Genomic DNA, 27311 nt, shown 5'->3' with positions numbered 1-27311 from the left:
CTTGCATAATAAACTTATATTTATTAATATAAATTGTTTTATACACACGTGACTTGTATATTAACGCGAACGACCGGAAGAAAATGGGGAAAAAGTTATATCTCTTCATTGATTTGAAGAGACAAAAGATAATAAATTATAAAATTGAAAATATACATTTTTAACTTGAAAAGAAAGACGATAAGACGAACGCATTTAAGATTGGAAGATAAGGATAATTCAATGATAATAGTAATTAATATCATATTATTATCTCATATAATTATATAATATATATATATATATAATTGTGATTTAATATAAATAAATAATAATCATCATCCAATTAGTAATTGAATTAATCCAATTAAAATTCAAAAGAATAATTAAAATTATCGAGATACGTGATTCCACCCGCATTTAAATGACAAGGATAAAAAGTGAGATTTCGATAACAGTGGAATAATAATTATAATAATAATTATAATATTAATGTGATATACCAATGTTAATAATGATATATAATAATTATTATAATTTTTATCTCGCCATTTCAAAATACATTCGTTCCAACACATTTACAAATACATTCGTTCTCACTTTATCTTTTAACGAATGATCATAGAAAAAAAAAAATAATTATAAACTACTCATCATATTATTATAATTATTAATAATTGGATTAGTCCAATTAAAATACAAACGATTAATTAGAGTCGTCGTGATTTAATCTGCATTTAAATGACGTTTCAAGACAAAAAATGAGATTTCCATCGTGAACGTATTACCTTCATAATGATCACCGGAGATCCGATCTGTTTCAGAACTGAAAAACGTGATAGAGACGCACGTGATGGACATCAAAACGCAAATCGAAAGTAAGTGCAGCCTCCAATGAGCCTACGGGAGTATAACACGGACGGCGAGCGCGACATCGTGTGTCATCGTGGTAGGGGACGATGGGGTGGGTGGAAAATGCGGAAGAGGAGTTACTGCTGGTGAAATGAATAGAGGAGGAAGAAGGGATGAAGAAGTAAAGGGGAGGAAATGAGAGAGAAGGTGCTGTCTTCGTCGCGTCTGCCGTACGTAGATCGATCCGAGCGTGTCGTCTAACCATCGTTACTCGACCTTCGAAGAGAGAACGCTGGAAAGAGAGCGAGGAGAGAGAGAGAGAGAGAGAGAGAGAGAGAGAGAGAGAGAAAGAGAGAGAAAGAGAGAGAGAAAGTTCAAGGTCGATCGCGTTAACCTTTCGGAGAAAGGAAAGACAAGTGCTTCGAGTTATTATCCGATCGATCGTCTTTCATCGAAGAAAAAAATAAAAAGAGAAGAAAAAAATGAGAAAAAGAAAATAAACGAATATGTTTTTGTTTTCTTTCGCTTTGATTTTTTCTCTCTGTCTTTTTGTTTTGTCGTTTTTCTTTCTTCTTTTTTTTTTTTTGTTATTTCTTTTCCCTCTCTTTTTTTTTCTTCGTCTATGAGAGACATCCGATTTCACGAAGTAAAAGGTATATATATATATGTATACATATATATACATACATATATATATATATATGTACATAAATAAAGTATATGGCAGAATTGTCGAAAACGATCGTCGATGGACCTGCTATACGACAAAGAAAGAAAACGGAAACAAGAGTTGGAAACGTGCACGAGCAAGTAAAAAGAAGACCGGAAGAGGAAAATGGGACATGGCAGAGTTCGAAAAAAGGCCTGTGTGGAAGAAGAGGAAAGAGAGAGAGCCCGTGAAGAAGACGGATTTGACGATTCGTTTACGGGTCACGTCCCGTGAGAATTCAAAGAAGAGACGAAAGAAGAAAAAGAACGAGAGAAAGAGAAATAAAAAGACTTGGTCTATGATCGAGATCGATTACGATGAAAAGAATTTTCTTTCTACCTTTTTTTCTTTCTTTCTTTCTTTCTTTCTTTCTTTCTTCTCGAATTTTCTTATTTTTCACTTTTGAAAAGAGAACACGAGTTGACCAAGATCGAATGTGAAAGCTATTCGACTACGAATATCGATTCCGTATTTTTCTAAGTCAATCAGAAAACGAAAGAAAAAGAAAGAGATTCGTAAAAGGAAACGGATCTTTATTCTTCTCTCTCTCTCTCTCTCTCTCTCTCTCTCTCTCCTTCTCTCTCTCTCTCTCTTTTTCTCTCTCTCTTATTCTCTCTCTCCCTCTCTCTTTTTCTTCTCTTATTCGGAATCGTCATAGACGAATCGACGTTGCGACGCAAAGATAACAAATGAGCTTAAGAGAGAAGAAGAACGAACGAATGGAAAGCAAAGGGAAAAAAAAGAAGAAGAAGAAGAAGAGAAAAGCGGAAGTATAACACGAGACACATACGTTAGTACCTAAGTTTCTAGTAAATTTTTTGAAAATGGTGGGTAACCTGCCGGTAGAGAGAACAATGAAACAAACTAAATTAAAAAATATAAAAAAAAAAAATAAATAAATAAATAAAAAGAAAAAAAGAAAACACACGAGTTATGTAGTTGCTAGATTTCGTGCGACACGGCTGTTTCAATAAATAATGAGATTAGGAACGAGGAGTCAGGGGGTTAATATTAATTAAAGTATTCGTAGTTAGCGACGAGTTAAGCCATGAGGGATCGAGGGCCATGAACGAGTGGAGAAAGTCGAACGAGTGGAAGGAATAAAAATTAGAAGTGAAAATAATGATTACGAGAAGGAAAAAAAATTGAGAAAATAAGCGTATACAGAAGAAATGAAAGGCTATTGAAAATTAAAAAAAAAAAAGAGAGATAACTGAGAAAAGGTAACGAACACAAACCGGCGACCTTTGCTCTCCATCCGTCCAAATTATGCGATTTCTTTTTGATTAAATAGGAAAGAGGAAAATATTAGGTGGACCGGAAGGTAATGTCGTTTTTTTACGTTAAATTTAAACGAATAAATTTGTAACTTGTTTTTATTTTTAATCAGTGATATAATTACCCTCGTTATCAACAACCTTTTGCCATCTGTAATTTTCAATGCCAGATCGATAAAAATCAATGTGGTAGATCGGTTAATTTCGTTTTCTTCGGACAGATTATGCGGGAGCCAAACACTTGTTCTGCATAATTTAACAATCTGCTGTAAATGTTCTGAGATGGTCAATCATGGTTGGTTAAAAATGTTTGACAAGTGTTCTCTATTTTCTGACACGAATTTGTTCCCATTTCCGCTTTTAACACGTCATTGTTTAAAGTTGTTAATCTTCCTGATTGATACGAGTCGAAAAGATCAACATTACCCGATCTAAACTTAAAAAACCATCTTTGGCATTTAAGAATGTCTAATACACTTGGATGAATATCGCAAATGTTTTTAATAACAACTGTTGCGTTACTACCCTTGTAAAACTCAATACTGGATATGTATCTCTGCTGGTATTTGGCTGGTCATTCATCCAAAATTGCAAAAAAGAAATTTTTACTTTAATTATTGAAAAGTAAACAAGTCACTCTAACTGCAAAATGTTTTTGACACGGCTTTGAAGTACTCAATGAGCTCACAAATGATAAATAATTATTGATATGCGCAGAAACTACATTACTTTACGATACACCTAATAGAAAGAGTTAAGATCGAGAGATAGAACCTAATCTGCTCTCAATCTTAGGGCCAAGGCGAGTCTGATATTCTATTAGAGAAAATAAACAAAGAAAAAAAAAAGAACTTTCTAGATTTCGTACGAGACGCGAGCATAAACGTTCGATAGAATTTTTATCTCGGAAAAAACGAGCAACGAGTCAATTTTTGCTCGTAATTCATTGGTAGTTAAAATTAAAATTTTCTCTCATAGTTAGACAAACCAGTGGTTTAGAATCTAACCGAAGATGAATGAAAAGAAAAAAATAAAAAAAGAAGATAACAAGTGGACGCGATGATCAGAGCATTGACCGCCGGCTCGAAACGGAGAACAAAAAGAAACACGCGTGATACTTTCGATATTTTTGTTCATTGTTTTTTAATCAGCAAGCGAGAAAAGTAGAACGTTCTGGACGAGAAAAAAATGAAAGAGGATTGAACGGCCAAGGGGAGAAAAAGTAAAAGGGGAATTTAAAGGAAAAACAAAGAAAAAACACACACACACACCAAAAAAAAAAACAAAAACAAAAAAAAGAGTTAAAAAGTATAGAAAAAAAAGTGACACGTGTAAAAGCAGTTTTTCTACGGAGGATGGAAGACAAAAAGTATTTTTTTATTTTCAATGTCGTTCCTCTCGATGTTACCCGAAGGAAAAAAAGAAAAAAAAAAGAGAAAAAACATAGAATGTTCATTAAAAGAGAAAATGATTATAAAAAAAAGAAAAAAAAGATGATAACTAAAAAGAAAAAAACGGACTCTCCCGATCTGTCCTCGAGCACAGTCTCTCTCTTTTTTTTCTTCTTCTACTTTTCTTTTCTTTTCTTTCCTCTCTCTTTAGGCACCTGTCCGCCGTCGAACTTCATCGTCGACTCTATACCGCATGATTCGAAGCAACGACCATCGTTTCAAGCCTTACGTTTTACTGCTTATCGAAAAACGAAACTTAATCCTGACAGATTCCCGACACGCGAGCCGTAAACCGTACGATACGTGTATCACGCACGATAATGTAAAAACGAGATCGAGGAAAATAGAAGAAAACCAAAGGAAAAAAAAGAGAGAAAAGATATAACGTGACGTAGAACGATTTTCTCGGTGGAATAGGAATAATAAAAAAGCAAAGAAAGAAAAGAAAAAACAATGGATAACGCTACTTGTTAAATTATGAGTTACGTATGTAAATCGAAATGAAAAAAAAAAAAGATGAATGAAAAAGAAAAATGCGGAGTCGAGAAATATAATATTACAAGTCGAAGGGCCTTCTTTCCAAGAAAAAAAAAAAAAAAAAAGAAAAAAGATTATTAAAAGAAAAAGAAAAAAGTAAAAAAGAGAAAAAAAGCAGAAAAAGAAAAGGAAAAAAAATTAATCTTTCGATGTTCAGAACGCGCATGTTTGCTTTACGTGAACGTAGTTACGCTTGAAGAAAACGTAAATGAGTAAATAGATGAAAAGACTACTTACGTGTTTCTCTCGATGTAATTATAAACTCTCCGTATGAACGTCAAAGATGTTCGCTCTTGTTGCATGCACGCGCACTTTCCTGCTCTTAGTCGTCGAACGAATTGATGTTATAGGCCGGAGGAAATAAATAAATAAATAAATAAAATAAAAAATTAAAAAATACAAAAAATCCGATCGCAGAGTTCAAAAACTAAAAGAAATGATAACGATAATTTTCGAACGAGATAATTTAACCCTCCTTTAACTTTTCACTATCCAAGTCGATGACGTTGATTAAAATACTCTCGTCAGAAAAAGAAAAAAAGAAAAAAAAGAAAAGAAAAATAAAAATTAAGATAACCGTATAAATGTTCGCGGAAGTAATCGAGTCAAAAGTTTTGGTAAGTTCGAGAGCAAAAAGTAGGGGTAAGTTCTTCCGTTCGACGCCAGACTAAAGTTTCGGAAAAATTCGAAAGTAGTACTGATCTTCATTTTATATATATATATATATATATATATATATATATATATATATATAAAGTTCTCTCTCTCTCTCTCTTTCCCTCTCTTTGCTATGTCGTTAGAGGGAGAAAAAAAAACGACAAAGATTCCAAACGGGCTGCATTTTTCCGTCGTCGGTAGTGACTTGGCAGCTGTTTGTTCGTGAAAAACAAACCGAAAACTTTTCCACCATCCGGGCTTTAAACTCGGTAGTCAGTCTTCTATACGATAAAGAAAAAGAGAGAGATAGAGAGAGAGAGAAAGAGAGAAAGAGAGAGAGAGAGAGAAAGAGAGAGAGAGAGAGAGAGAGAGAGAGAAAGAGCGGAAGAGAAAAAGAAAAGGAAAAACTTTCGACGAAAGCTTAAAGCTCATCCCCGAACGTGCCGACATGGCTGCTGAAAATTCGATTTTACACTCCTCAAGATTTCCGGTCACACTCCCGTCGATGTAATCTACTTACACACGTATAAATTTCTTTCCTTTTTTTTTCTTCATTTTTACAAATATTTGAACAAACAATTAGAAAAGAAAAATCAAGCCGCATCTTTGTTATCTCAATATCCCAATTAGTAATTCGTTCAAAAATTATTATAACACTGCGATCGAGAAAGAAAATTTCCTCCCCCTAATCTCTTTGCATGTTTATATCTACCTCTACTTGTCAATGTCGATGTGTCTATATCTCACTGGCCGACCCTTGTGTTTCGTAAAAAGCTATCGATAATTTACGTCGTCCAGTTATTAATAACACGAAAAAAAAAAAGGAAAAAGCAACTATCGCGAAGACTTGAAAATACCTGAGGCAGATTGGATATTTACGCTCTCCTTCTCCTTCTTATACGATCGCATTCTACAAAAGTGGGATATCGCGAAATGGAATTCGCTTTTAAAAGGAAGTCAGAGAAAGGGAAAGAAAAAAAGGAATAAAACGAAAACTCTATTCGAAGAAGCAAAAGGAACTTCCACTTTCCACGTCCATCGAACTCCTAAGAATGGTCCAGATGATAATCTCCCAGATAGCTCTCTCTCTCAGATTTAACGAAATCAGATTCACAAAAGATTATATATATATATATATACATACACACACACACACACATATATATATATATACTTCAAGTCAATTATCGAATCCAAAAGATATATGTACATTGAAATAGAAAAGACGCATACCTTTCTCTTGTGAATTTTTCGATATATCTATGTATGTATTTATTCTTATTATTCTTCTTATTATTCTTATTATCATCATCATTATATATATATATATGTGTATATTCATTCGACGTCATCTGTAACAGGACGTGCGAAATATGCCGGTCGTTTCGAAGTGATCGAAAGCGAAATGTATGTTGCAATTTCATGCGTATACAAGATTCAATATCGATGGATTTTATGAATAGAATTTCGATCGCTTCAGATGATGAATATTCTCTCATAAAAATTTCTAATGCTCCTACATGCTTTCACTTTAACTCTTAATCGTTTCTCTCACTTTCTCTCTCTTTCACTCTATGTATGTATGTTTCTGTCTCTCTCTCTCTCTCTCTCTCTCTCTCTCTCTCTCTCTCTCTCTCTCTCTCTCTATCTCTCTCTCCCTCTTTTACACACATTTCGCTTCTCGCAATATTCTTCGTCTACTTGTACTCTAATATACATAACTGTGCACACAAATCATAAACAGATACTCTTATCTCTATCTTTCTATCTCTCTATCTCTCTATCTCTCTCTATCTCTATCTCTCTCTCTCTCTCTCTCTCTCTCTCTCTCTCTCTCTCTCTCTTTCGTGTCTTTCGATGTAACGTTCTAATGCGCATGTGCTCTGCAGGCTGTTATTATTATACTTCGTGTCTATTGTCGTGATATCATGTAAAATACCGAGGGAAGCTTCGACGAGTGAACAAAAACGGATTAAGATTAAAAAAGAAAGTAATTTTTGAAGGAAAGCATTTTCAATTTAAATATAAAGAACACGTCCGTTTTCCCTTTTTGAATAATTTAATCTTTTTAAATAATTAACACTTTTTTTAATCTAACTCGCGTTGTTCAAAAGACTGAAATTTCATCAAAACGAAGTCCAAAATCCTCGAGTAGAATAATTTAATTGATGAAATTCTTTGACACACGCCATTATGTCGAACACGCCATTATCCAGAAAGCTTTTCCGTATGTCACCGAAGAAAATTTCAACAACGATTTCGCGATACGTAATTCGTAAAAACAGCGTCACTATTATCCTTATTAGCTGTACACATTGGATATAACATCTTTTAACGAGTATACAAATCCATTTTGCTTTGATTGAATTCGAAATCTCGGATTATCAGCATAATTCTCAATGACGGAATATCAATAGAAAAATATTTTTACTTCGGCCTGGATCGAGGAGAAAAGTGAAGGACCGAAGAGACGAGGAGACTTAATTAAAGAATAATAAAAAGGGGAAAATTATTATTATTATTATTATTATTATTATCATTGATATTATTATTCCGACGAAGGAGTCGCTCGAAATAAACAAAAAAGAAAAAAAAAGAAAAGAAAGAAAAAACTCGTCGAAGCTCTCACGAAAAGCAATTCTTCTCGATCTTTTTTCGTGTTTCTCGTTCTATGAAAATGTCAACTCTTCGAAAGGGTCGGCTAAAAATGTATAACCAAAAGATGGTATACTTTTTCCATCTACGTGCTGTTATTTGTTAAGCTCTTCTTCTTCGGCACGCTTGATACGACGTTTGTATCTCGTACTTCTAATATCATTTAGACTACAAAGGAAATAGAAAAGAGGAGATAACATCGAATATATCGAAAGGAAAATAAGAAACAAACGAGAAAGAAGAAGAAAAAGAAGAAGAAAAACAAGAAGAAGAAGAAGAAGAAGAGAAGAAGAAAAGAGATCGATCTTATACCGTTATCTACAACGTTACTGTTAATTAATGTCGTGTGTCGTTGTGTTGTATCTTGACAAGAAGAAATCAATGAGTGTCTCTATCCGTAAAGAAGGTTTCTTCTTTGCTTCGAGCTCGTTAAGGAGAAACTTTTCGACGATACCGTCACGGTGACAAAAATCGACAAGAAAAAAACGAAAAATAATAAAATAATTAAAAAGAAAGAAAATAGAAGATAACAAACTTGCACAAACAAAAGAAAGTATTAACGATAATACTAACAATAAAAGAAATTTTTCAAGTTTCAAAAATGACGTTCTAAAAAAGCACCGTGACGATCGGCTGAAACACCTTTTCACTTTCGACCTACTTTCATCGTACGTTTTCAGTTAAGAAACGGACAAAATGAAAAAAAAAAAAGAGAAAGAACAAGCCGGTCGTTTTTTCCCCTATGCTCGTTAAAAAAAAAAAAAAAAAAAATAAGAAGAAAAGAGAGAAAACTATCGGAAGAGAAAAGAAAAGAAAATTCTACGTTTCTCTCTATAGGATAATAGAAACTTCCGATAGCTTATCACCTATCGTGGTGTTTGTTGAAATAAATATAAAAAAAAAAAAAAAAAAAACAAAAAAAAGAAGTAATAATGAAGCATTTGTTCGAATCACAATAAAAACAAAACGAAATACTTTAAAAGAGAGAAAAAAGGGGAAAAAATAGAGAAAAAAGGGAGAAATACTAAGGGAAAGAAAATAATAGATAAAAACGCGGTCCAGGGCAGGGGTCGAAATTTTTCTCTATAAAGCACCAAGTAGTATAGTTCGATAATTTCACCGACTACACGTAAAGTCACCTCTTTCGAACGATCGTGTTTTGTGAATATATCGTGTTTTTTCAGTGCTATACATTTTCTTCTCTTTACACGCGTTAGTTGTCCTTCACGATCGTCATAATCTAAAGTCAGAAGAGGAAGAAGTGAAATAAAAAAAAATAAAAAGGAAAGGAAAAGGGAAAGAAAGGAATCAGAAAGTTTATTAGCTCGTTCGTCACGAAAAAGTTATATATATATATATATATACATACACATATTCCTCTATTTGTATATGTGTATGTGTGTGTGTGTAGTACGTGTATTAAATCGAAAACTGGCTTGTATTGCACGTGCTTGTATATTAGTTCGATGTGGGAAACCCGCACGAGACCACTGTGGTTTTATTCGCGAATCGATGATAAATAACGTGCACTCGGGGCTTTTTTAATTTGGAATTTTACAAATACCTGCTGACCCTCTCAAACCGGTCGATCGGAGATACAACTTTTATATTTTCAAACCGAGGTAATTAGTTAAAATATTAATTATTACCTCGACCGATAGATTTTCCAACTTTTTTCGCAGTTCCTCCTTTTCTTTCTATTTTCTTTTATGCTTTCTTTTTGTTCTTTTTTTTCTTCTCTTCTTTTTTTTACTTCGTCTCGTAATAATTAAAATCGAGCGTACCCGAGACGCAAGATCAAGAGACGCAAGGAAAAAAAAAATAAGAGAAAAGAATGAAACGAACGATTTCTCGATCTTCTCGACCGCACCATCATTTTCTCAATTTTAATCGTTTTTTTTTTTTTCGATGTCTTTTTTTTTCTCTTATAATTACAATGACTACGATCTCGTTATCAACATCAGTACTATACACACTTGCTATACTTTCCTCTCTCTGTCTCTATCCTTTGTAGTTCTTACTTCAGCCACCCTAAGCCTTCGCGCGGCACGTGGCACGTGATATTGAAACAAATAAGTAAAGAAACAAAACAAAACATAACATAACAAAACAAACAAAAAAAAATGAAATAAGAAACAAATAATAAAAATAAAAAACATACCTTCTAAGCCTGCTCGATTCGTATTAGTAGATCGCGCAATCGAGTGAGAGGCAAATTTTTAGAAAGAAAATGAGAGTAAGAAAATAACATATGGGGGTTTGACGATACTCAAGGCGTTACACCCTCGACGAGTTTCGCTTATTGGAAATTTTTCTTTGTGCCAAGCTTCGATACTTTTCGAAAGGATCGATCGAACTTCCTATAGAAGAAAAAAAAAAAAGAAGAAAAAGAAATAAAAAGAAAAGCGAAAAACGCGAAGAGAACGCTATGAATTTTCGTCGAGGGAGCAACGCAAATATGTTAATGACATCGCTTAGATATTTTATTAAGTAGGTTTGAAAATTACGAAGGGGGGGATTAAAAAGAAAGAAAAAAAAATTGGAAAAAGATTATAGTGAGAAGAAACGTTAGGTTGAACATGCGCCGAAGTGTTAAGATTATTGTACTATTATTATAATTATTATAATTATTATGATTATTATTACGGTAGGTGTTTCGTTCTGTTACCATGTAAATAGTCACTATGAGCACCAGCGCGACCCGCGTTTTAATATTAAATGTCGTCTTAGGAATTATTCAACTATGCGACTTGCGACGACGATAAGGGATGAAGATAAAAAAAAATTTAAATAAAATAATGAAAAGCCAAGCGATAAGAAAAACGAAAGGATAGATGAAGAGTGATAATAAACAAGAAATCCATTTCGTATTCCTCGACACTCCGAATTTTGTCTTCGTCTTCATCTGAATTTTATCAAAGTATGAAAAGGAAAAAAAAGGAATTGACAAATTAGCGAAAGAATCTGAATTCTTTTAACGAAGAAAATTTTCTGAGTGTCGATTGGATAAAAAAAAAAGAAAAAAGAAAAAGAAACGAGAGAGGAAAAAGAAAAGATATTAAATTATTACCGGCGTAACTTTTGCGATATACCGATTTGACTAATTCAGAAACAACGACACAACGCATTATAAAGTAATAATTGATAAACTTAATTAGCGATTGACGTAACGTTATTACAAGGATTATTCTCCTGAAAGAGAATTATGAGGATGATGATAATGATGAAATATTATGATGATGATGACAATGATAAATTATGATGGTGATGATTATGATCATTATTATATATATTATACATGTGCATATTATATATATATAAATATATATATAAATATAAATATATACGCGTGACACAGAATAGAATTATGACAGAGCAAAACGAAAAATAAATAAATACATAAATAAATAAGAAGCAAGACAAGAAACGTTAGCTGTCGAGGGACTATGAAGATTTTTGCGAAAAACATAACGAAAATTAAAATGAAAAAACGAATAACTGGAAAGAAACGAATCGCGATAAAATTAGAAAGAGAAACAAGTGTAAGTTTAATAGGCTTAGCTTAGCAAAAAAAAAGAAAAAGAAAAAGGATTCTAGGATCGATACGGTCTAGCTTTTTGATCAAAAAGTCGAACAAGAGAGAAAGAGAAAAAGAGACAGAGAAAAAATAGGGAAAAAGCTCGAAGCAGAAAAAAAATAAAAAGATGACACTGTTTTTTCGACTGCCACTTTCGATAGGAACGTTCTGTAACGTGCTTACCATCTTCGAGCGGACTTGTGCGATTTTTTGGATGACGACGATAATAATTATCGTCTAAAAGTTTTTTATATTGAACTGATAGATCCGATAGGCCGTTTTACGTGTTTCGAAAAAAAAAAGAAATGGATGAGGAACGAATAAATCAAAGCGATCGCTCGCTCTTCGAAACGTTCATAAATATACATAAACATGTATTTACACAAATTTTTAAAGTTCATGTAACCTTGTACTTATTTACTTAAATATTATATACTTGTTACCTTATATCCTATTAAACGTATCAAATCGATGTTTCTTCTCCTAACACAAAACAACCTTCTAAAGATAGGATAATATAAAAAAAGAAAGAATATATAAAAAGAAACGTTCAAACAAATGGATCCGAACGAACGGAGCGAGTGATCGAGCGAAACATGCGCATTTCGAAATTTGTTGAACCAAGAAGCAATATTACGGATGCCTGTAATAATAATAAACGTTATTATATGGAGCCTTTTAACCAAAAAGCAAAGAACCGACCAGCGAGCGAAGCACGACGACAATGCGTATATAGATTCTATAAGCAGTGTAAAGTTTAAGGTCCGATATACGCGTATTATGAATTAAAATGAGCAAGAAAAATGAGAAAACGAAGAAAAAAAAAGAAACTAACACATACAGCCTGAGTCGCGAGACAACATACAGGACAACGATACACGTACTCACTTACTCACTCACTCACTTACTCACTCACGTACGTACAGATACAAATACACAGAAATATACAAATATACAAAATATTTTCGGTGTTCCTCCAAGCATCTAATCTTAAAAAAAAGAATAATACTAATACTAATAATAATAATAATAATAATAATAATAATAATAATAATAATAATAATAATAATAATATAATGTAATAATAATAATAATAATAATAATAATAATAATAATAATAATAATAATAATCACGACACAGAAAGAAAAGAAGAGGAAAGTACACCGACACGAAACACGACGAGAATATATCGCGACAAAAGACCAAGAATACGTAAATTCAGTGATGTTCGCGCGCGCGCGTGATTACGAATAAAAAAAAAGAAACAATAGCGAAACACGATGAAAGTCTCTTTATTCGTACGTGTGTATGTGCTGTGCTTAGAAAAATAAAAAGCGAGATTGAAAGTGTGCTTTCGGTGGAAAGGAAAAATATTTCTGCTCAACTATCAATTTTCATTTTCTTTTCTCTTTGTTTTCCTCTAGTTTCATTTTTTTTCTTCGTTCCGCTAATCGATTGTCAACGATCATTACGAATTGTAAACGTTCGACAAAGACGAACGAATCTTTGATAGGAGTTCGGATATTTCAGAACTTCTTCGAAGGGAATGAATTTTTTAAGTATGTAACTTTCCGATCGACGATCATGGCGACCTTTTGGCATGCTCTAAAGATCGCACGAAGCTTGCTCGCGCAAAGATAAGTGAAAAAAAAAGCGAGATTTTCTCGTAGGGAAAGAAAAAAAAAGATAAAAGAGAATAGAGAAAAAATGAGCGAGGGTTGGACGCGAGTAGTGGGGAGAGTGAATGAGACTGAGGGTACGGGAAAGAAAAAAAGTAATAAAAAATAAAAGAACAGGAAGCGAAAAGAGGGTAGAGAGATTAAAATATTAAAAGAAAAAAAAAAGAAAAAAAAGAAAAAAAATCCCCTTGTATAAAGTAGTGAGCGTAGTAGTGGCTAAACAAACAAACAAGCGAACAAACCAAAATAAAACAAAATTACTGAATTATTGATACCGGAAATCACGCAAACGAGTTTGTTGTTGAACATAATTATATATTGTATAACATTTAAGGGATAACGCGTACATACAGAAGAGTAACGAAGAAGATGCGAAAAAAAAATAAAAAGAGAGAGAAGAGAAAGCGAAAGAAACGGTTGGAGACGAAGGATTAAAAAGAATGACGATGATGATAATATTATATATACATATTGTTGTTAGATATATACATATTATATATATATATATATTGATATAAAAATGAAATAATTTAGGCGTTAAGCAGCGACTCATTTACACGTATATATTTACACGTACACACACGAACAAATACACGAACACCGTTCCTACACACATGTTCAAACTTTCAAGGAAACGTTTTAAAAATGAGATCATTCATTTACACTAATAATGATGTATCCTAATAACATGTTACACTAATAACATGTATGTACATATGTATATATATATATATATATATATATATATATATATATATACATACGATAGTAAATACAAATATGTATCTATATGTACGTGTACGTACATACAAATAAAAAAAAACGATATAAACAGGCAGCGACCCAAAAAGATATTACACAACACGAAATTCAACACGACATGCGAAATTTTTTTGTTTGTTTGTAGCTATGTCCGCGCGTAGAGAGGGAAGGGGGTGCTCGTAATCATTAAAAAAAAAAAAAGAAAGAAAGAAAGAAAAAAAATAAAGATAAAAAATTAGGTACACGCTGTTGGATAGTAATACGGCTCGTTTTAACGTGAAAAATACAAGGAGACCTACTTTTTTGCCATTCGTTGCTCGTCTTGACCCTTAAAACGATGTATACGCGAGTACGAAAGAGAAAAACAGAGATAGAAAGTAGAGAAGTTATAAAAAAAAAACAAAAAAAAGAAAAGAAAAAGAAAACAAGAAAAGATAAATATCAGGAATTTCGTGCAAGTTCTAAGTAAAACGAGTCGAAGCGCTTTTACCACCGAAGTCGAACATCTTTTTTCTCTTCGTTTAAAGAGGAAAGGAAAGCGAACAAAAAATCGGAAGAAAAAGAAAAAAGATAGTAAAAGGTTTCGACTCTTGCATAGGATCGCGTTTTAAGGGTCGAGATGGAGCCCGTTACGACTCGCCATTTCAAGAAGTCGGATCGGAATCTAAAGAGCCGTAAACGAAGGACGTAAACGTTAGAGGTGAAAGAACAAAAGCGAGAAAAGAAAAAAAAAATAGTATGATATAACGAAAACGTGAGAAAGAGATATATATATATATAGGGAGAGAGAGAGAGAGAGAGAGAGAAATACAGATAGAGATAGAAATCCAGAGAGAGAAAGAAAGAGAGAGAGAAAGATAGTAACGAGACAAAAGTGAGGAAAAAAAAAGAAAAAACACGAGCTCTCCCCCTTTCTTACTTTGTAAAACGAAAGACTCGATGGCATTATTATTTTCGCTTTTTTCACGTACCGAAAGGGAAAAAAAACACGACGATAGAATATAGAAGCGAATAAAAACGAATAAAAGGGGGGGGGGGGTTGTGAATGAGGAATAAAAATACGATGAACACAAGTTTCGGGGCGCGCCTCGCCGTTATAGCTCTTAATAAAAGAAAAAAAAGAAAAAAAAGATAAGATAGCGACATTACTATGTCTTAATAATTAAAGGGAAAAAGTGAAATAAAAAAAATGAAGTAAATCATTAAGCAAGATTATGCGTTTATGTTATTTAGTTCTAACCACTGAGATGAGAACAAAAAAAATGTAATAAAAATCAATCATGTTACCAAACTAATAGTCTCACCTATTTATTTTCCTTTCCCACCTTTATTCTGATATTTAATATAATCTTTTAATTAAATAAATATTGTGTATATATATATATATATATATATATATATATATGCGTATATAAAAAAGAAAGAAAGAAAAATGAAGGACTCGAAAATAAATTTTCCCAACAAATCTCCCACGAACTTTTCAATATTTTTCAACGCATTCGTACAATCAAACAAAATTAAAAAATATATATATATTTATTTATTTATCTATTTATATATATAAAAAAATGTACAGATAGAATGAGATTAAATCGAGAAAAAAATAAACCGTATGGAAACGAAAAATGAAAAAGAAAATAAAAAGATAAATCCGAGATAATCTCGTTCGTAACAAGCAAAATAGACATTAGGAACAAAAAACTGAATTGATTTGTATCTCGAGACTCAGTGCGTCTGACGAAAAAAAGCAATCGTAAATTTTCGCATAGCATGCATAAATATCGCGATATTGATTAATCGCATGTAACTCGATCCAAATTCCAATTTCATTGGGTAATTGTTCCAACAGTTTTTCATTCGTGAATTACAACATTATGTCTCACTAAGCAATTTTTCAAAAGTTACGAATTTTTTTCATTCCTCGATTGTTCTCATTATGCGAAAAATCGCCGAGAGCTCAACAAAGTTACGTTAATCCTACTTGATCGTTCGCGTTTTCATATCAAAAATCTCTTCTTTTTTAATACGCGCTCTATACGATGTAACTATTTTTCTAACGAAATTAAATAAAAATTTGCGATAAAAAATGAGGAGACAGTGGAAATTCGAATTAAGTCTTTTAACGTGCCTGGCAATTTTCGTGACGGGAGAACCCTCGTTGAACGATATAACGCTGCAGGTGAACACGAGAAAGCTGGTCTCAGTGAGCAGTGATAAATTTCTCAGCCTTGCTATCGATCCGCTCGCTATATTTACGTCCGACGATGTCTTAGTGTGAGTATGAGTTATATAGTATGTATTACTTACGTCAATTAAATGAAACACTCGTCTTATTTCGTTTCTCTCGGCACTTTCAAACGATTAACAATAATGATAGAGAAACGATTCAGCTTATACATACATATATATATATATATATATATATACACACACATAGACATATATATATATATATATATATATATATATATATATATAGACAAAAAAGGGGAAAAAGATTTCATCTCGTTCAAAAATCTCTTCATTGTATTTCATTTCGTTTCATTTCGTTTTATACGAACGGTATGAGTAATAATAGAAAGTGAAAAACAACGCGAGAATAGTATTGCCTACGATTGAAATTGACAAATTCGAAATCGATCGGGAAAGAAAACGTTCGAACTTACGTCAACGATAAAATGCAATAACGACGCATCAACGTTGGATGCTGCTTGCACAGGAACGAGAGAATCTCAACGAGATTGGAATGAAACGCGAACTGGTGTGCAGCTTTAAACGAGAACGCGATTCAATTTGAGGGGAATACGAAAATGAAATCGAACGTGCGTACGTTTTCGATTGAAATTTCGTAGCTCTATTCGACGATGATAACGAACGTAGATTTTTTATTGGTTCGACATTAAAACCGTACGAATTGTTTAGATATTTTAAATAGTCCTTTGGCGGATATTTTTTTTTTAGGAATTACGAAAGAAGTATACGAATGGCCAGGGCCTTAAGTCCCGCATATCTTCGACTTGGTGGGCCTCAAAGTAATTCGTATTTAGTCGATGAACGCAACGACACGAACTACGTATTCTCAGGTAAGGATAACACGCAACCATCGTGTTATGACAAATTTAAAGTTATAATTTCTAATCCTAACATGTTACATAAAACATGAGACATTAATATCTATTTTCTTTTTCACTCTCTCTTTATTTCTCTCTCTCTCTCTCTCTCTCGCTCTCTTGCTCTCCCTATTTCTCTCTATATTCGGAACGATAAACGTGAGTCGGTAAACGGTCGCAATTATCGCATCCAACGTGCTCCCGATATTAATCCACGATCGTTTATGTATCTTCCTCGGGCAATTTCGCGTGCGTTGTGCCGTTACAGGTGGATTCGCTAGCTAAACAATGCAGTACGTGTGCTTGCATACGTCGGCTCAGAAAAGCGATAAACACGAACACGGGATGTGCGTTCTCTGACTAAGGGAAATAGAAACTTTCTGTACTTTTCCTCTCGAGAATCGAATACGTTACTCAAAAGAGAAAGAGAGATAGATAGAGAGAGAGAGAGAAAGAGAGAGAGAGAGAAAGAGAGAGAGAGAGAGAGAGAGAGAAAGAGAGAAAGAGAGAAAGAGAGAAAGAGAAGATGAATTTTCCTTTGATTCGGACACACTAGCCGTCCACTCTAATTATATTCAAGCGAAGCGAAACTCACTCGACGTATATCCGATACCGTGTTAACTAAGCTTTCTCTTCTTTGTTACAATCCTCCCGCCAGCAATATAAATCCACTAACACTCCTTTTCAAACATCTAGCCAAAAGCTTTTTTCAATGATAGCGAGATGTAACACATGATGCACCGTTTTAAAACGTTATATCCTCGTAATGTTACTTCGCACGACTTTCACTAAGAACCATAAAGCAGGATATATGAAAAAAATATTTACTTGCTCTTTTCTCATTGTCATTCGGTCTTTTTATCTTTCAAGGAACATCCGATAAACAAAATTATGAAATTCGATCGTACATTTATTTATTCATTGTAATTGTCTATATAAAATTAAAATATTGATCTGAAAATACGTAACAATACATTCCCTATCATAGTTATTAAAAAATAAATTTATAATCCTTATCATTAATGTTCTGACAAACATTTGAAAATAATCTTTACTCTATACCTTGTTAGTAATGTTATTAGCAAGTGCCATTTATCAAGAAGCAAGTTATTCAAACCCTAACGATATGCAATAAATATTTACACGTCTGTATTAACGAGTTGCCTATCATACGGGGCTTGTAAAAAAACAAATAATACTTATCATTAATATTCTCACAAATATTTTACATTTCACTTTTTACGATTTGAATCCAAAATGAGTAGATACACTTCCTCGTCATTCAATCTTCCATTATTACGGAAGTGAATCCGCAGAACGATTTGGGATTTAAGATGGAACAGAGAGCAACCTCGACTCGACAATACCTCCGCTCGTAACCGTTTCCATCGTGCCCGATTTAACTTGTCTCGCTCTAATCTCACGATCGCTAGGGGATAACTCTTAATTGTCGAGACTCCGTTGCAAACGGTGCTGAATCATTGCACTTCTGGGGGATACTCTCACTTAAAGAAAAAAAGAAAGAGAGACAGAGAGAAAGGAGCCCTGTTCCTGGTTTCGACTTGAATGCGATCACAATGAGGAATAAAATCGGCGTACAAAACGCAACTACGCTTTAAACTTAAACAGTAGACCTAGTTACATGTAATCAGACCCTAAAATTTGCTTTACTGACTCGAACTGATAAGTATTTAACTTTCGAATGGCAAACAGGAGTTCAGAGAACCTAAACGTGAGCAGAATTATAGTCGAAAATTTCATTCTCGTCGCAGGGAATCGAAATAAGGAACAAAACGTGAAACTCTCTTTTCACATACATACATACATACATATACTAGCCTATACTATAGATAACTCATTTTACAAATTATTCAAATATTTTCAAAGCATTTATTGTAGTCTGATAAAAAAGTTCGCTAGTATTTTCGAGACAATAAATTGAAGTTTATCAGGGAGTCGAACTTGAGAGTTCTAATTAGGAATACCGAATAAAGAGCTAATTCAGCATTGGAGTATGAACATTTCCACTTTCCCAAAGGTAAAGAAAAGAGGGTAAAGGGGAGAAAGGAAAAAGGAAAATGGTATCTTTTCGTATAGGAAGATAAATGAAATATTCGTATCTGACGTACGTGACTTATCAATGAATTCGTTGGACATGCGTGGAACGGTCATTAGTCTTTGGCGATCACTCGTTAGTCAAGCGTCTATCATCCACACTGACGTGATCGAGGGTGGCAGAGATGGAGGCTACACGCTCGAACTACTCATACTTTTCACAAAGAGTTCAGAATTCTCTCCTCTATTACTTGTCAACCGGGATTTTGACAAATTTGATTGAAAAGAAGACGAAAAAAGAAACGAAATGTTCGTCGATAATTAAAGAGGATAAATTTTGAATAAAAAATTTAGAAAGAAATTGGAGACGGCTACATCAATGGGCTGGAAAGACTGGACTTGATGTGGTTGCATGCATATCACCAAGATTCATGAGTAACGATAGCGAACTGGATCTCGTTTCTTTGACCGATCGAATGGGTTTCAATGCCAGCTGGCAATTGGGATATGGTGAGTATGAGCACGATATTGATCTTCGAGAACTTCGAGTTCGTAATTCGCCAATGGGAATCGTCTTTTTCAGAATGCCAAACGAGATGCAACTTTAGCGGCGCCGACGTTGGAAGATACGTTCGAATTTTGCGGAATAAATTGAATGCCATTCCGAGATATTCAAATAGCATTATTACTGGCCCGGATGTGGTCGCTTATGAAACTAAAGAACAACGGGAATATATCGAGAACTTTTTTAGCGAGGCTGACGTATTTCTCACAGCTGTCACATGGCATCCGTAAGCATATTTCGATTGTAATTTGAATTGATAGGACGAAATTAAAAAAAACGAAAAGAAAAGAAAAAAAAAATCTCGTAATATTCTTTCAGAGATTTGGGTGGTGTTACTTGGAACGACGACGAAGGTGTTTTCATGGATCGTGATCAATTTTTATCAGATAACAACAATCTTTATAAAATTATAGAACGTGATGCCGCGAACAAGCCACTTTGGATCGGTAAAGAGAATATTGATGCATCATATGGAAATCAATTTCAATAAATGATTAACGATTTCTTTCTTCTGTCTTTTTTTTTTCTTTTTTTTTTCTTTTTTTTAATTCTTTCGATAATAGCCGAATCTAAATACGAGAAAAGCAAGAATCAATTTCTCGGTGCACTCGCCTGGACCAACAGATTGGGAAACATCGCAAAACTCGGAATACAAGTTCTAATGAGACAACCAGCCGATCTCTCGAAACCAACTCCGGTAAGTTAATCGCTTCGTTTACGAACTTACAAAGGCGATTACGATTGGCGTTATTACAGTGATGAAGTTTGTAACTTCTTATAGGATTATTGGGTATCTGTACTTCACAAGAAACTAGTCGGTCGAGAAGTTTTAGATACGAGGATTCAAGTGGGTAACAAAAGTCATGTGCATTTTTATGTACAATGTACGAAAGCTTCGGCTATCTACGAGAAAGGAGCATTAACGATTTTTGGTATAAATCTGACGCCAATGAAAATACGTGCAAATCTAAAGGACTTAAAAATAAAAAACCTTCACGAGTACGTTCTAACGCCAGGCTTCGATGCAGAAAATCGAATGTTCTCGGAGTAAGTAATTTAATCGAAAATTATTCAAACGTTTGATTAGCAATCAGATTTGATTATTTAATTGTTCGTTGTTAATTTCATTAGTATCTTTCATTGATCAATTATTTAATCAAGTCATTTAAATTCGCTGGGTAAATTAAATGAATAATATTAATCGAATAAAATGAAACAAATTTAATAATTAATAAAAGTTAATTATCGGATTACTTAAATATTCGTCGTAAGATTCATTTTCTCAAATAGAAATCTTTTAATTCATTATATTCATTCATTATATTCATGCTTCGCAGAAGCGTCCTTTTAAATGGCAAACCATTGAGTTTTTTCAATGAGACGGAATTGCCTGAATTCGAACCGGTCATATCAAACAACGAAAAGGGTTTGAGTATGGAGTTACCATCAGGTGGTATAGGATTTTGGGTTGTCCCTGATCAAAAGGTAATTTATAAAAAAGAAATGAGTATCTTTACGAGTAGGAGTACGAAATAACTTTCGATCGTTGCAGATGAGATTCTGTATGGATCATGAGGTTCAAGAAGAAAATCTAGTCGAAAGAACGTTAAAAAAGGAATTGCAGGAGAGTCAGATCAAACGGAACGAGATACCGCGGAAAAGACGATTAATCGATCGTCAGAAAACTATTGCATGTCAGGAAAATAAGAAACGAAGGAGTTTAGTCAAGAGAGAAATAGATGGTAGAGAACGGAAATTAAAGAAAATCGACATGCAAAAGCAGATCGAGAAGTACGGAAAAGTTCTTAAGAGAAAACTCGCTCTAAATGAGATCAAAAAGTCTACGAGCGAATCTGTCGATCTTTCCGATCCATATTCTAGTTGGAAAGCAAATGAGACGGTGAAAAATTTGAAAAGATCTAAGAGAGATCTCGACAAATTTTTGTCCGATTTTCATAAGTCCGATCAGAAATATATACCTGAGAACAATGCAAGAAGGAACGAGCAACCTGGAATTCTTTCGGGTTCGAAGAAAGAGAAAACCAATGAGAATAATTTTTATGGATTTTTCAGGAAGGAACCGATGAAAAATTTCCCGAACGGTGACGTTTTCTTAGAGACTGATGATTCAACGGAGAAAAAAAAGGATTATGATTATACGAAGGACGAGGATGAGAAGAGGGAAAAAGTAGAAGAAAAAGTATGGAAAGCACGGGCTATGAATATAAGAACGATCAATCATATCAAACTCGACAATACTGGGATAGATGTTGACGATGATTATCGTGGTTATATACCGAATGAATTTTTCGAGACCGTGAACATGCCGAATGTGCGTATCAAAGAGAATTCGAATGATTACGCGAATGTTTTGAATACTGAGAACATTAAAAAACACTCGATAAATAAAGAAAATGACGAAAAAGACAACATCAAAACGGAAACCATCGCAGACGGTGCTTCAGATCTCGCTGAAGTGAGACGAATCAAGGAAAATAACGTGAATATGTTAATGAACTATTATTCAGACTCTTCAGCCGGCAAAAGCAATCAACAGAACCTCGAAGAGTCTTCTAGAGTAAAGATTCAAGGATCCAAACTCGGAGACTCTATCGTGGCTTCTCTAGGTAAAACTGAATTAACGTTGCCTGATAGAAGAAGAACGAAGACCGTTCCTATCGAGAAAAACGAGATGACGGATCTTCATGTTTTACATTATTCCAATTCGATCGGTTTGCCGATGCACATTCCGACTTATAGCGATTTGAAACAAGATAAAAGATTGAAGAGAAAAGTAAACGACTTGAATATGATACTGGAGAAAGAGATGATCGATGAGAATGATGAAAATTTGAAGAATTGTCGGTCTAGAGTGATTAGAAATTTGAACGATGACTTGGGATTAATTCGTTGTAAAACAAAAAGACAGGTAAACGAAAATTACGAAGAAACTATGAAATCTGATAGCGGTAACGTAAGGATTTATGAAACTGAACATTATGAAGAACCTACAGAATCTGATAACGAAGATAATTATAAAACTGAACATTATAAAGAAACTATAGAATCTGATAACGAAAACATAGATAATTATAAAACTGAACATTATGAAGAAACTACAGAATCTAATAACGAAAACGTAGATAATTATATAACTGAACATTATGAAGAACCTATAGAATCTGATAACGAAAATCTAGAGAATTATAAAACTGAATATTACGAAAAATCCATAGAATCTGATAACGAAAACATAGAGGATTATGAAAATGGACAATCGAAAGAGATCGAACAACAGTTGGTGGAATCTATTAAAAGAGATTTCGATCAGAAGGATAATCGTGAAATCGAAGATTCGTCTGCGATTATGACAGAGCTTAGAAATCACTTGTCTGGGACTTCTCAGGATGTTTCAGAAATAAACGATTCTATGGTAAACGATTATGAACTCGGAACGGAAGAAGACAAGTTTTTTCGTGGCCCTTCGGGGCAAACGAAAGAAAAGAAAACGACGATTGATTTTAAAAAGGATTCTTACAGCGTTACTCCGAGGCCTTCACAATATATTCCATCCATTTCAAAAGAGACAAAAACTACTGAAATCTGGTACGATACACGCACCAGACGCACCTCGTCTTCGAGAGAAGCAGAAGAAACAGAAACAGAAACAGAAACAGAAAAGAGCGAAGATCTTACAAACTCAACAGTCAGCGGAGAATTATCTTCCAAAAATATCACGAAACAAATAAGAACCGATCAAATTCGAAGAAAACCAACGAAGGAGTTATCCAAAACTTGGAGAAAATTAGTCCCAAAGACGGTGGATTCTTCAAAGACAAAAATAAAATCTAATTCGAGAAAATACGAAGCAACGGAAGCTCCGGAAGCGTCTGAAGCTCCCACCAACGAAACTTTAATAGTCTTTAAGAAAGAGAACGAAAAGAGAAAGAGGAATATACCGAAACTGATTTCGAGAGAAAAGGACAAACAAGGGGATCAGCATAATTACAGGAAACGAAGGAAGACACTGAGACATAAACTACACGCAAGAGAAGAAGATATTTCGCAGCTATACAACGAAAAAATATCGAACGTGATAAAAAGAAACATAGACGAATGTCTGAAGACAAAAGAGAAAAGGGAGAACTTGAAAAGAGAGATACAGGAAAATTTAAGAAATAACGAGGACTATGATGGTATGGTCGATCTAAAGAAAATCGCATATTTTTCGACTTACGAACCGATCGATTACGATACGGTGAAAAAAGAAAAACAAGTACATCGAGAAAAAGACAGAAAATATATTCCCTTGATAGGTATCGTCGGGCCTTTGAAGAAAATCCAAGATAAATTGATCGAATCTAAAAGCTATCTAGAAGATCCACGTGTCATACTCCATACAAAATACGATGGAGCAAAGTCAAGATTAATTCAATCGTTAGGATTCCCATATAATATTATAGATGAACGTAAACGGTACGATAAGGATCAACTTGCTTTTGGTAAAAGGTATTATGTTCTGGTCGATTCTACGAAGGAGAAAGATCCATGGATGTTTCGGTATCAAAGAAAATTAGAAGAGAAACTGAGGAATGCTTATGAAAGTAACGGGAGAGAGAAATTACCGGAAAACTCGAAGGTAAATTAATTTTCATTCGACTTTGTTGAAGAACTATCGATATTGCAATATAATTCGTAAAAGTCTGTTTTAATATAGAAAGTACTATGGAAATCGATAAGATGAGATAACTAATCTCATATTTTTCCTTATCATCTGTATCATCTTCTTTTATTTTCGATCTATTCATCGATCTTTTTTTTTTCTAGGTACGTACGTTAGAGTTACCTATTACCTATATATACGACAAATCCGAAGAAACAATCGATTCGGAAGAAACTTTAAAATCACGAGCCTACAAATATCAAATTGATACTATCGATTCCACGATTTACGATCCAGAATTGCAAACACATGAATATTCTTCGGAATCATTGATGTATGATGACGATTCAATGGCAAACGTTTACAATTTAATTCTCAAGCCGAAATTGTACAGAGGATCGAAGAATAATCAGAATCAAAAAAGTACACCGATTTTGTATCTTCTACAAAATACAAAAAGATTAAATGACGTACAGAAACAATCGGATGTCGAATCGTATGTTTTGGAACGTAGAAAAGGGAATGATCATTCGGAGGAAGAATCTGAAACTGTTAATAATTCTACGTATTCTGAACGAGACGAAGATGAGTCGATTACAATAAACCCAAGTTCGATAGAAAATTCCGAGAAAATCGAAGAAAATTCTAAGATTGATGAAAATCAAGAAAACGTTGAAAATCATCGAACTCGAAGAGACGTCGAAGAGATGAATTCGATATTAATTAAAAAACTACCATTGTCACCGTGCGAAAGAAATAAAAAGACAAGGTCAAAACGATATGATTATTTGAATTTAAACAATGATCTTTCGATCGATTCATCGATCGAAAATCCAAAACGATTTTCAAAATTATTAAAGAAACCAAATCTTTTCGAAAGTATATTTGATAATCCAACAAAAAAATCATTATTATCTTTCGACACACGTTTCACAAAAAATCATCGAACCAACAAGGATCTTTCGAAAAGTGTCATTCCTTTTTCCAAAGACAAAGATCTTATGGAGAGTTTAGAACACATTTTATTCGATGATGACGATATAAGCGAAAAAGAAGAATATTTAACATCTGAAAAACATTCGATCGATCTTGACAAAGAAATACTGAATAACGAAATAAACCGTGAAAATGAAGATTTTAATGCGTATCGAGATACATTAAAAATGTTACCTTCAATGATACAAAAAAATAAGCTCGAACATCGACAATTGCAAGATACACAACGTATAAATAGTAATTCAAATAATGACGAGGTATATTAAAACAAATTTAAATTAATATTTATAATAAATTAAAAATAAACATTTTACATATGTATTAAATTTAATTAATCGATTTTAATTAATATTTTTTAGATAAGTACTTCACGATACAACAACAATATGTTTCAAAATAAAAACGAAATGTTTAAAAATCCGAAATTAAATTTAAAACAGATATACAGTTATATAAATGAAAATAATAATGAACAATTGGAAGATATAAATCATGAAGATTTAAATAAAGAATCAGAGAAACTTGATCAACTTTGGGAATTCAATCCATTATTAATTTCGGAAGAAGAAAACTATGTAGTAGATAATTTTTTGGAACCATTTTTACGGCACAATTCTCTAATGAAAAATAATGACCAAAAGAATGAACCGAATGGCAGTAATAAATCATCGTTCTTTCTTCAAGAGACTATTCCAAAATTACAAAAAGTAATAACCGAGAGATTTGACACAGCGCAGAACGTAACTGAGTCTTTGGAAGAATTTACGGAAAGCTTCGATAAAAAGTTCAACGAGACTCTACTGAAAGATGATCGAAATAAAACTGCAACTTCGTCCACGAACACGAATTTTTCAAATGATGATAGGCCTACAAGCATTTATCAAATGATTGTAACGAATGCGAAAAAATTGTTCACTTTCTTATCTGACTTTGTTCATATGCTCTATAGAAAATGATAAATTTATAATAACGTTATTTCATTTATATTTTATACGTTCATACCATTTCTTTTTAAAAATACAAATTATGCAACTTAGCTATAACTTTTTAATACTTAATTGAGAATATCAGATTTGTAATAAACTGTACACATGCGTCTAAATGTAAGTACATAAGAGAGAGAGAAGAAAAAATAAGGTAGTGCAATAAATGACATCTATAAATAATATTCTAGGATAATTATTACGATCCCTTTAAATCCTACGTTAATACACGCGTATACGCGGATGCGAATTAACTAAAATTGTGATTAAAGTCGAGAGATAATGTTTATTTTAATAAAAAATAATGACGTTACTTTGTTTAATATTTTTTACCGCTGTTACAAATAAATTCATTTCGTTTATAAAATATCGAAGACAGAAAGGTAATTAACAAGTGACATATTTTGCATTTTGTTATTTAAAGATTATCAACCGAACTGCATAATAATTTATGCAAATAATCAGAAAACTTCGTCTTGTTTGAAAAAATCTTTTCAGCCTATCGTCCAATGACGTGAATTTATATTTCGTAATACTATTAAACAACCATTTCGATTGCATAATTATGCAACGATGGCAAATATATGAAACCTTCGTCGAAAATTGCTTTTAAGAAAGCATCACGACGCTAAAGAGAATAGTGACCGCGTGTATCTGTTACAGTTCCATACAAAACGAGTATTATTGAAGATAAATTTTCTTTAAAACCCGTAAAGATAATAGCTACACAATTAAAACGTAACATGAATTTTATGAATATTAAATCGTTCGTTAAAAATATTGTAGTGTAATAAAGTATATTT

The 27311-nt window shown here is 33.2% G+C and overlaps 2 protein-coding genes across 5 annotated transcripts in view; both read left to right on the top strand.

Moving 5' to 3' along the window:
• LOC127072625 (complexin) overlaps window positions 1-15427 on the top strand; it is a 244930-nt gene extending 229503 nt beyond the window's left edge. For all 4 annotated transcript variants that reach the window (XM_051013166.1, XM_051013167.1, XM_051013165.1 and 1 more), the window contains one exon: window positions 804-15427. In XM_051013166.1, the coding sequence (XP_050869123.1) occupies window positions 804-877 (74 nt within the window). In that variant the 3' untranslated portion in view covers window positions 878-15427. The remainder of the gene's footprint in view (window positions 1-803) is intronic.
• Window positions 15428-15563: 136 nt separating this feature from the next.
• LOC127072595 (MATH and LRR domain-containing protein PFE0570w-like) lies at window positions 15564-26673 on the top strand. The gene is made up of 11 exons (XM_051013109.1): window positions 15564-16410; window positions 17098-17219; window positions 19656-19811; window positions 19885-20092; window positions 20185-20312; window positions 20430-20563; window positions 20648-20913; window positions 21204-21351; window positions 21419-24505; window positions 24694-25782; window positions 25885-26673. The coding sequence occupies exons 1-11, from the start codon at window positions 16223-16225 to the stop codon at window positions 26479-26481; spliced, it is 6123 nt and encodes a 2040-aa protein (XP_050869066.1). The 5' UTR covers window positions 15564-16222; the 3' UTR covers window positions 26482-26673.
• The last annotated feature ends 638 nt before the right edge of the window (window positions 26674-27311 follow it).

The sequence above is a fragment of the Vespula vulgaris genome, chromosome 2 (genome assembly GCF_905475345.1).
Source record: "Vespula vulgaris chromosome 2, iyVesVulg1.1, whole genome shotgun sequence".
Taxonomy (NCBI): domain Eukaryota; kingdom Metazoa; phylum Arthropoda; class Insecta; order Hymenoptera; family Vespidae; genus Vespula; species Vespula vulgaris.
The sequence above is the reverse complement of the archived record's forward strand: the minus strand, read 5'-3'. Positions and strand labels throughout refer to the sequence as shown.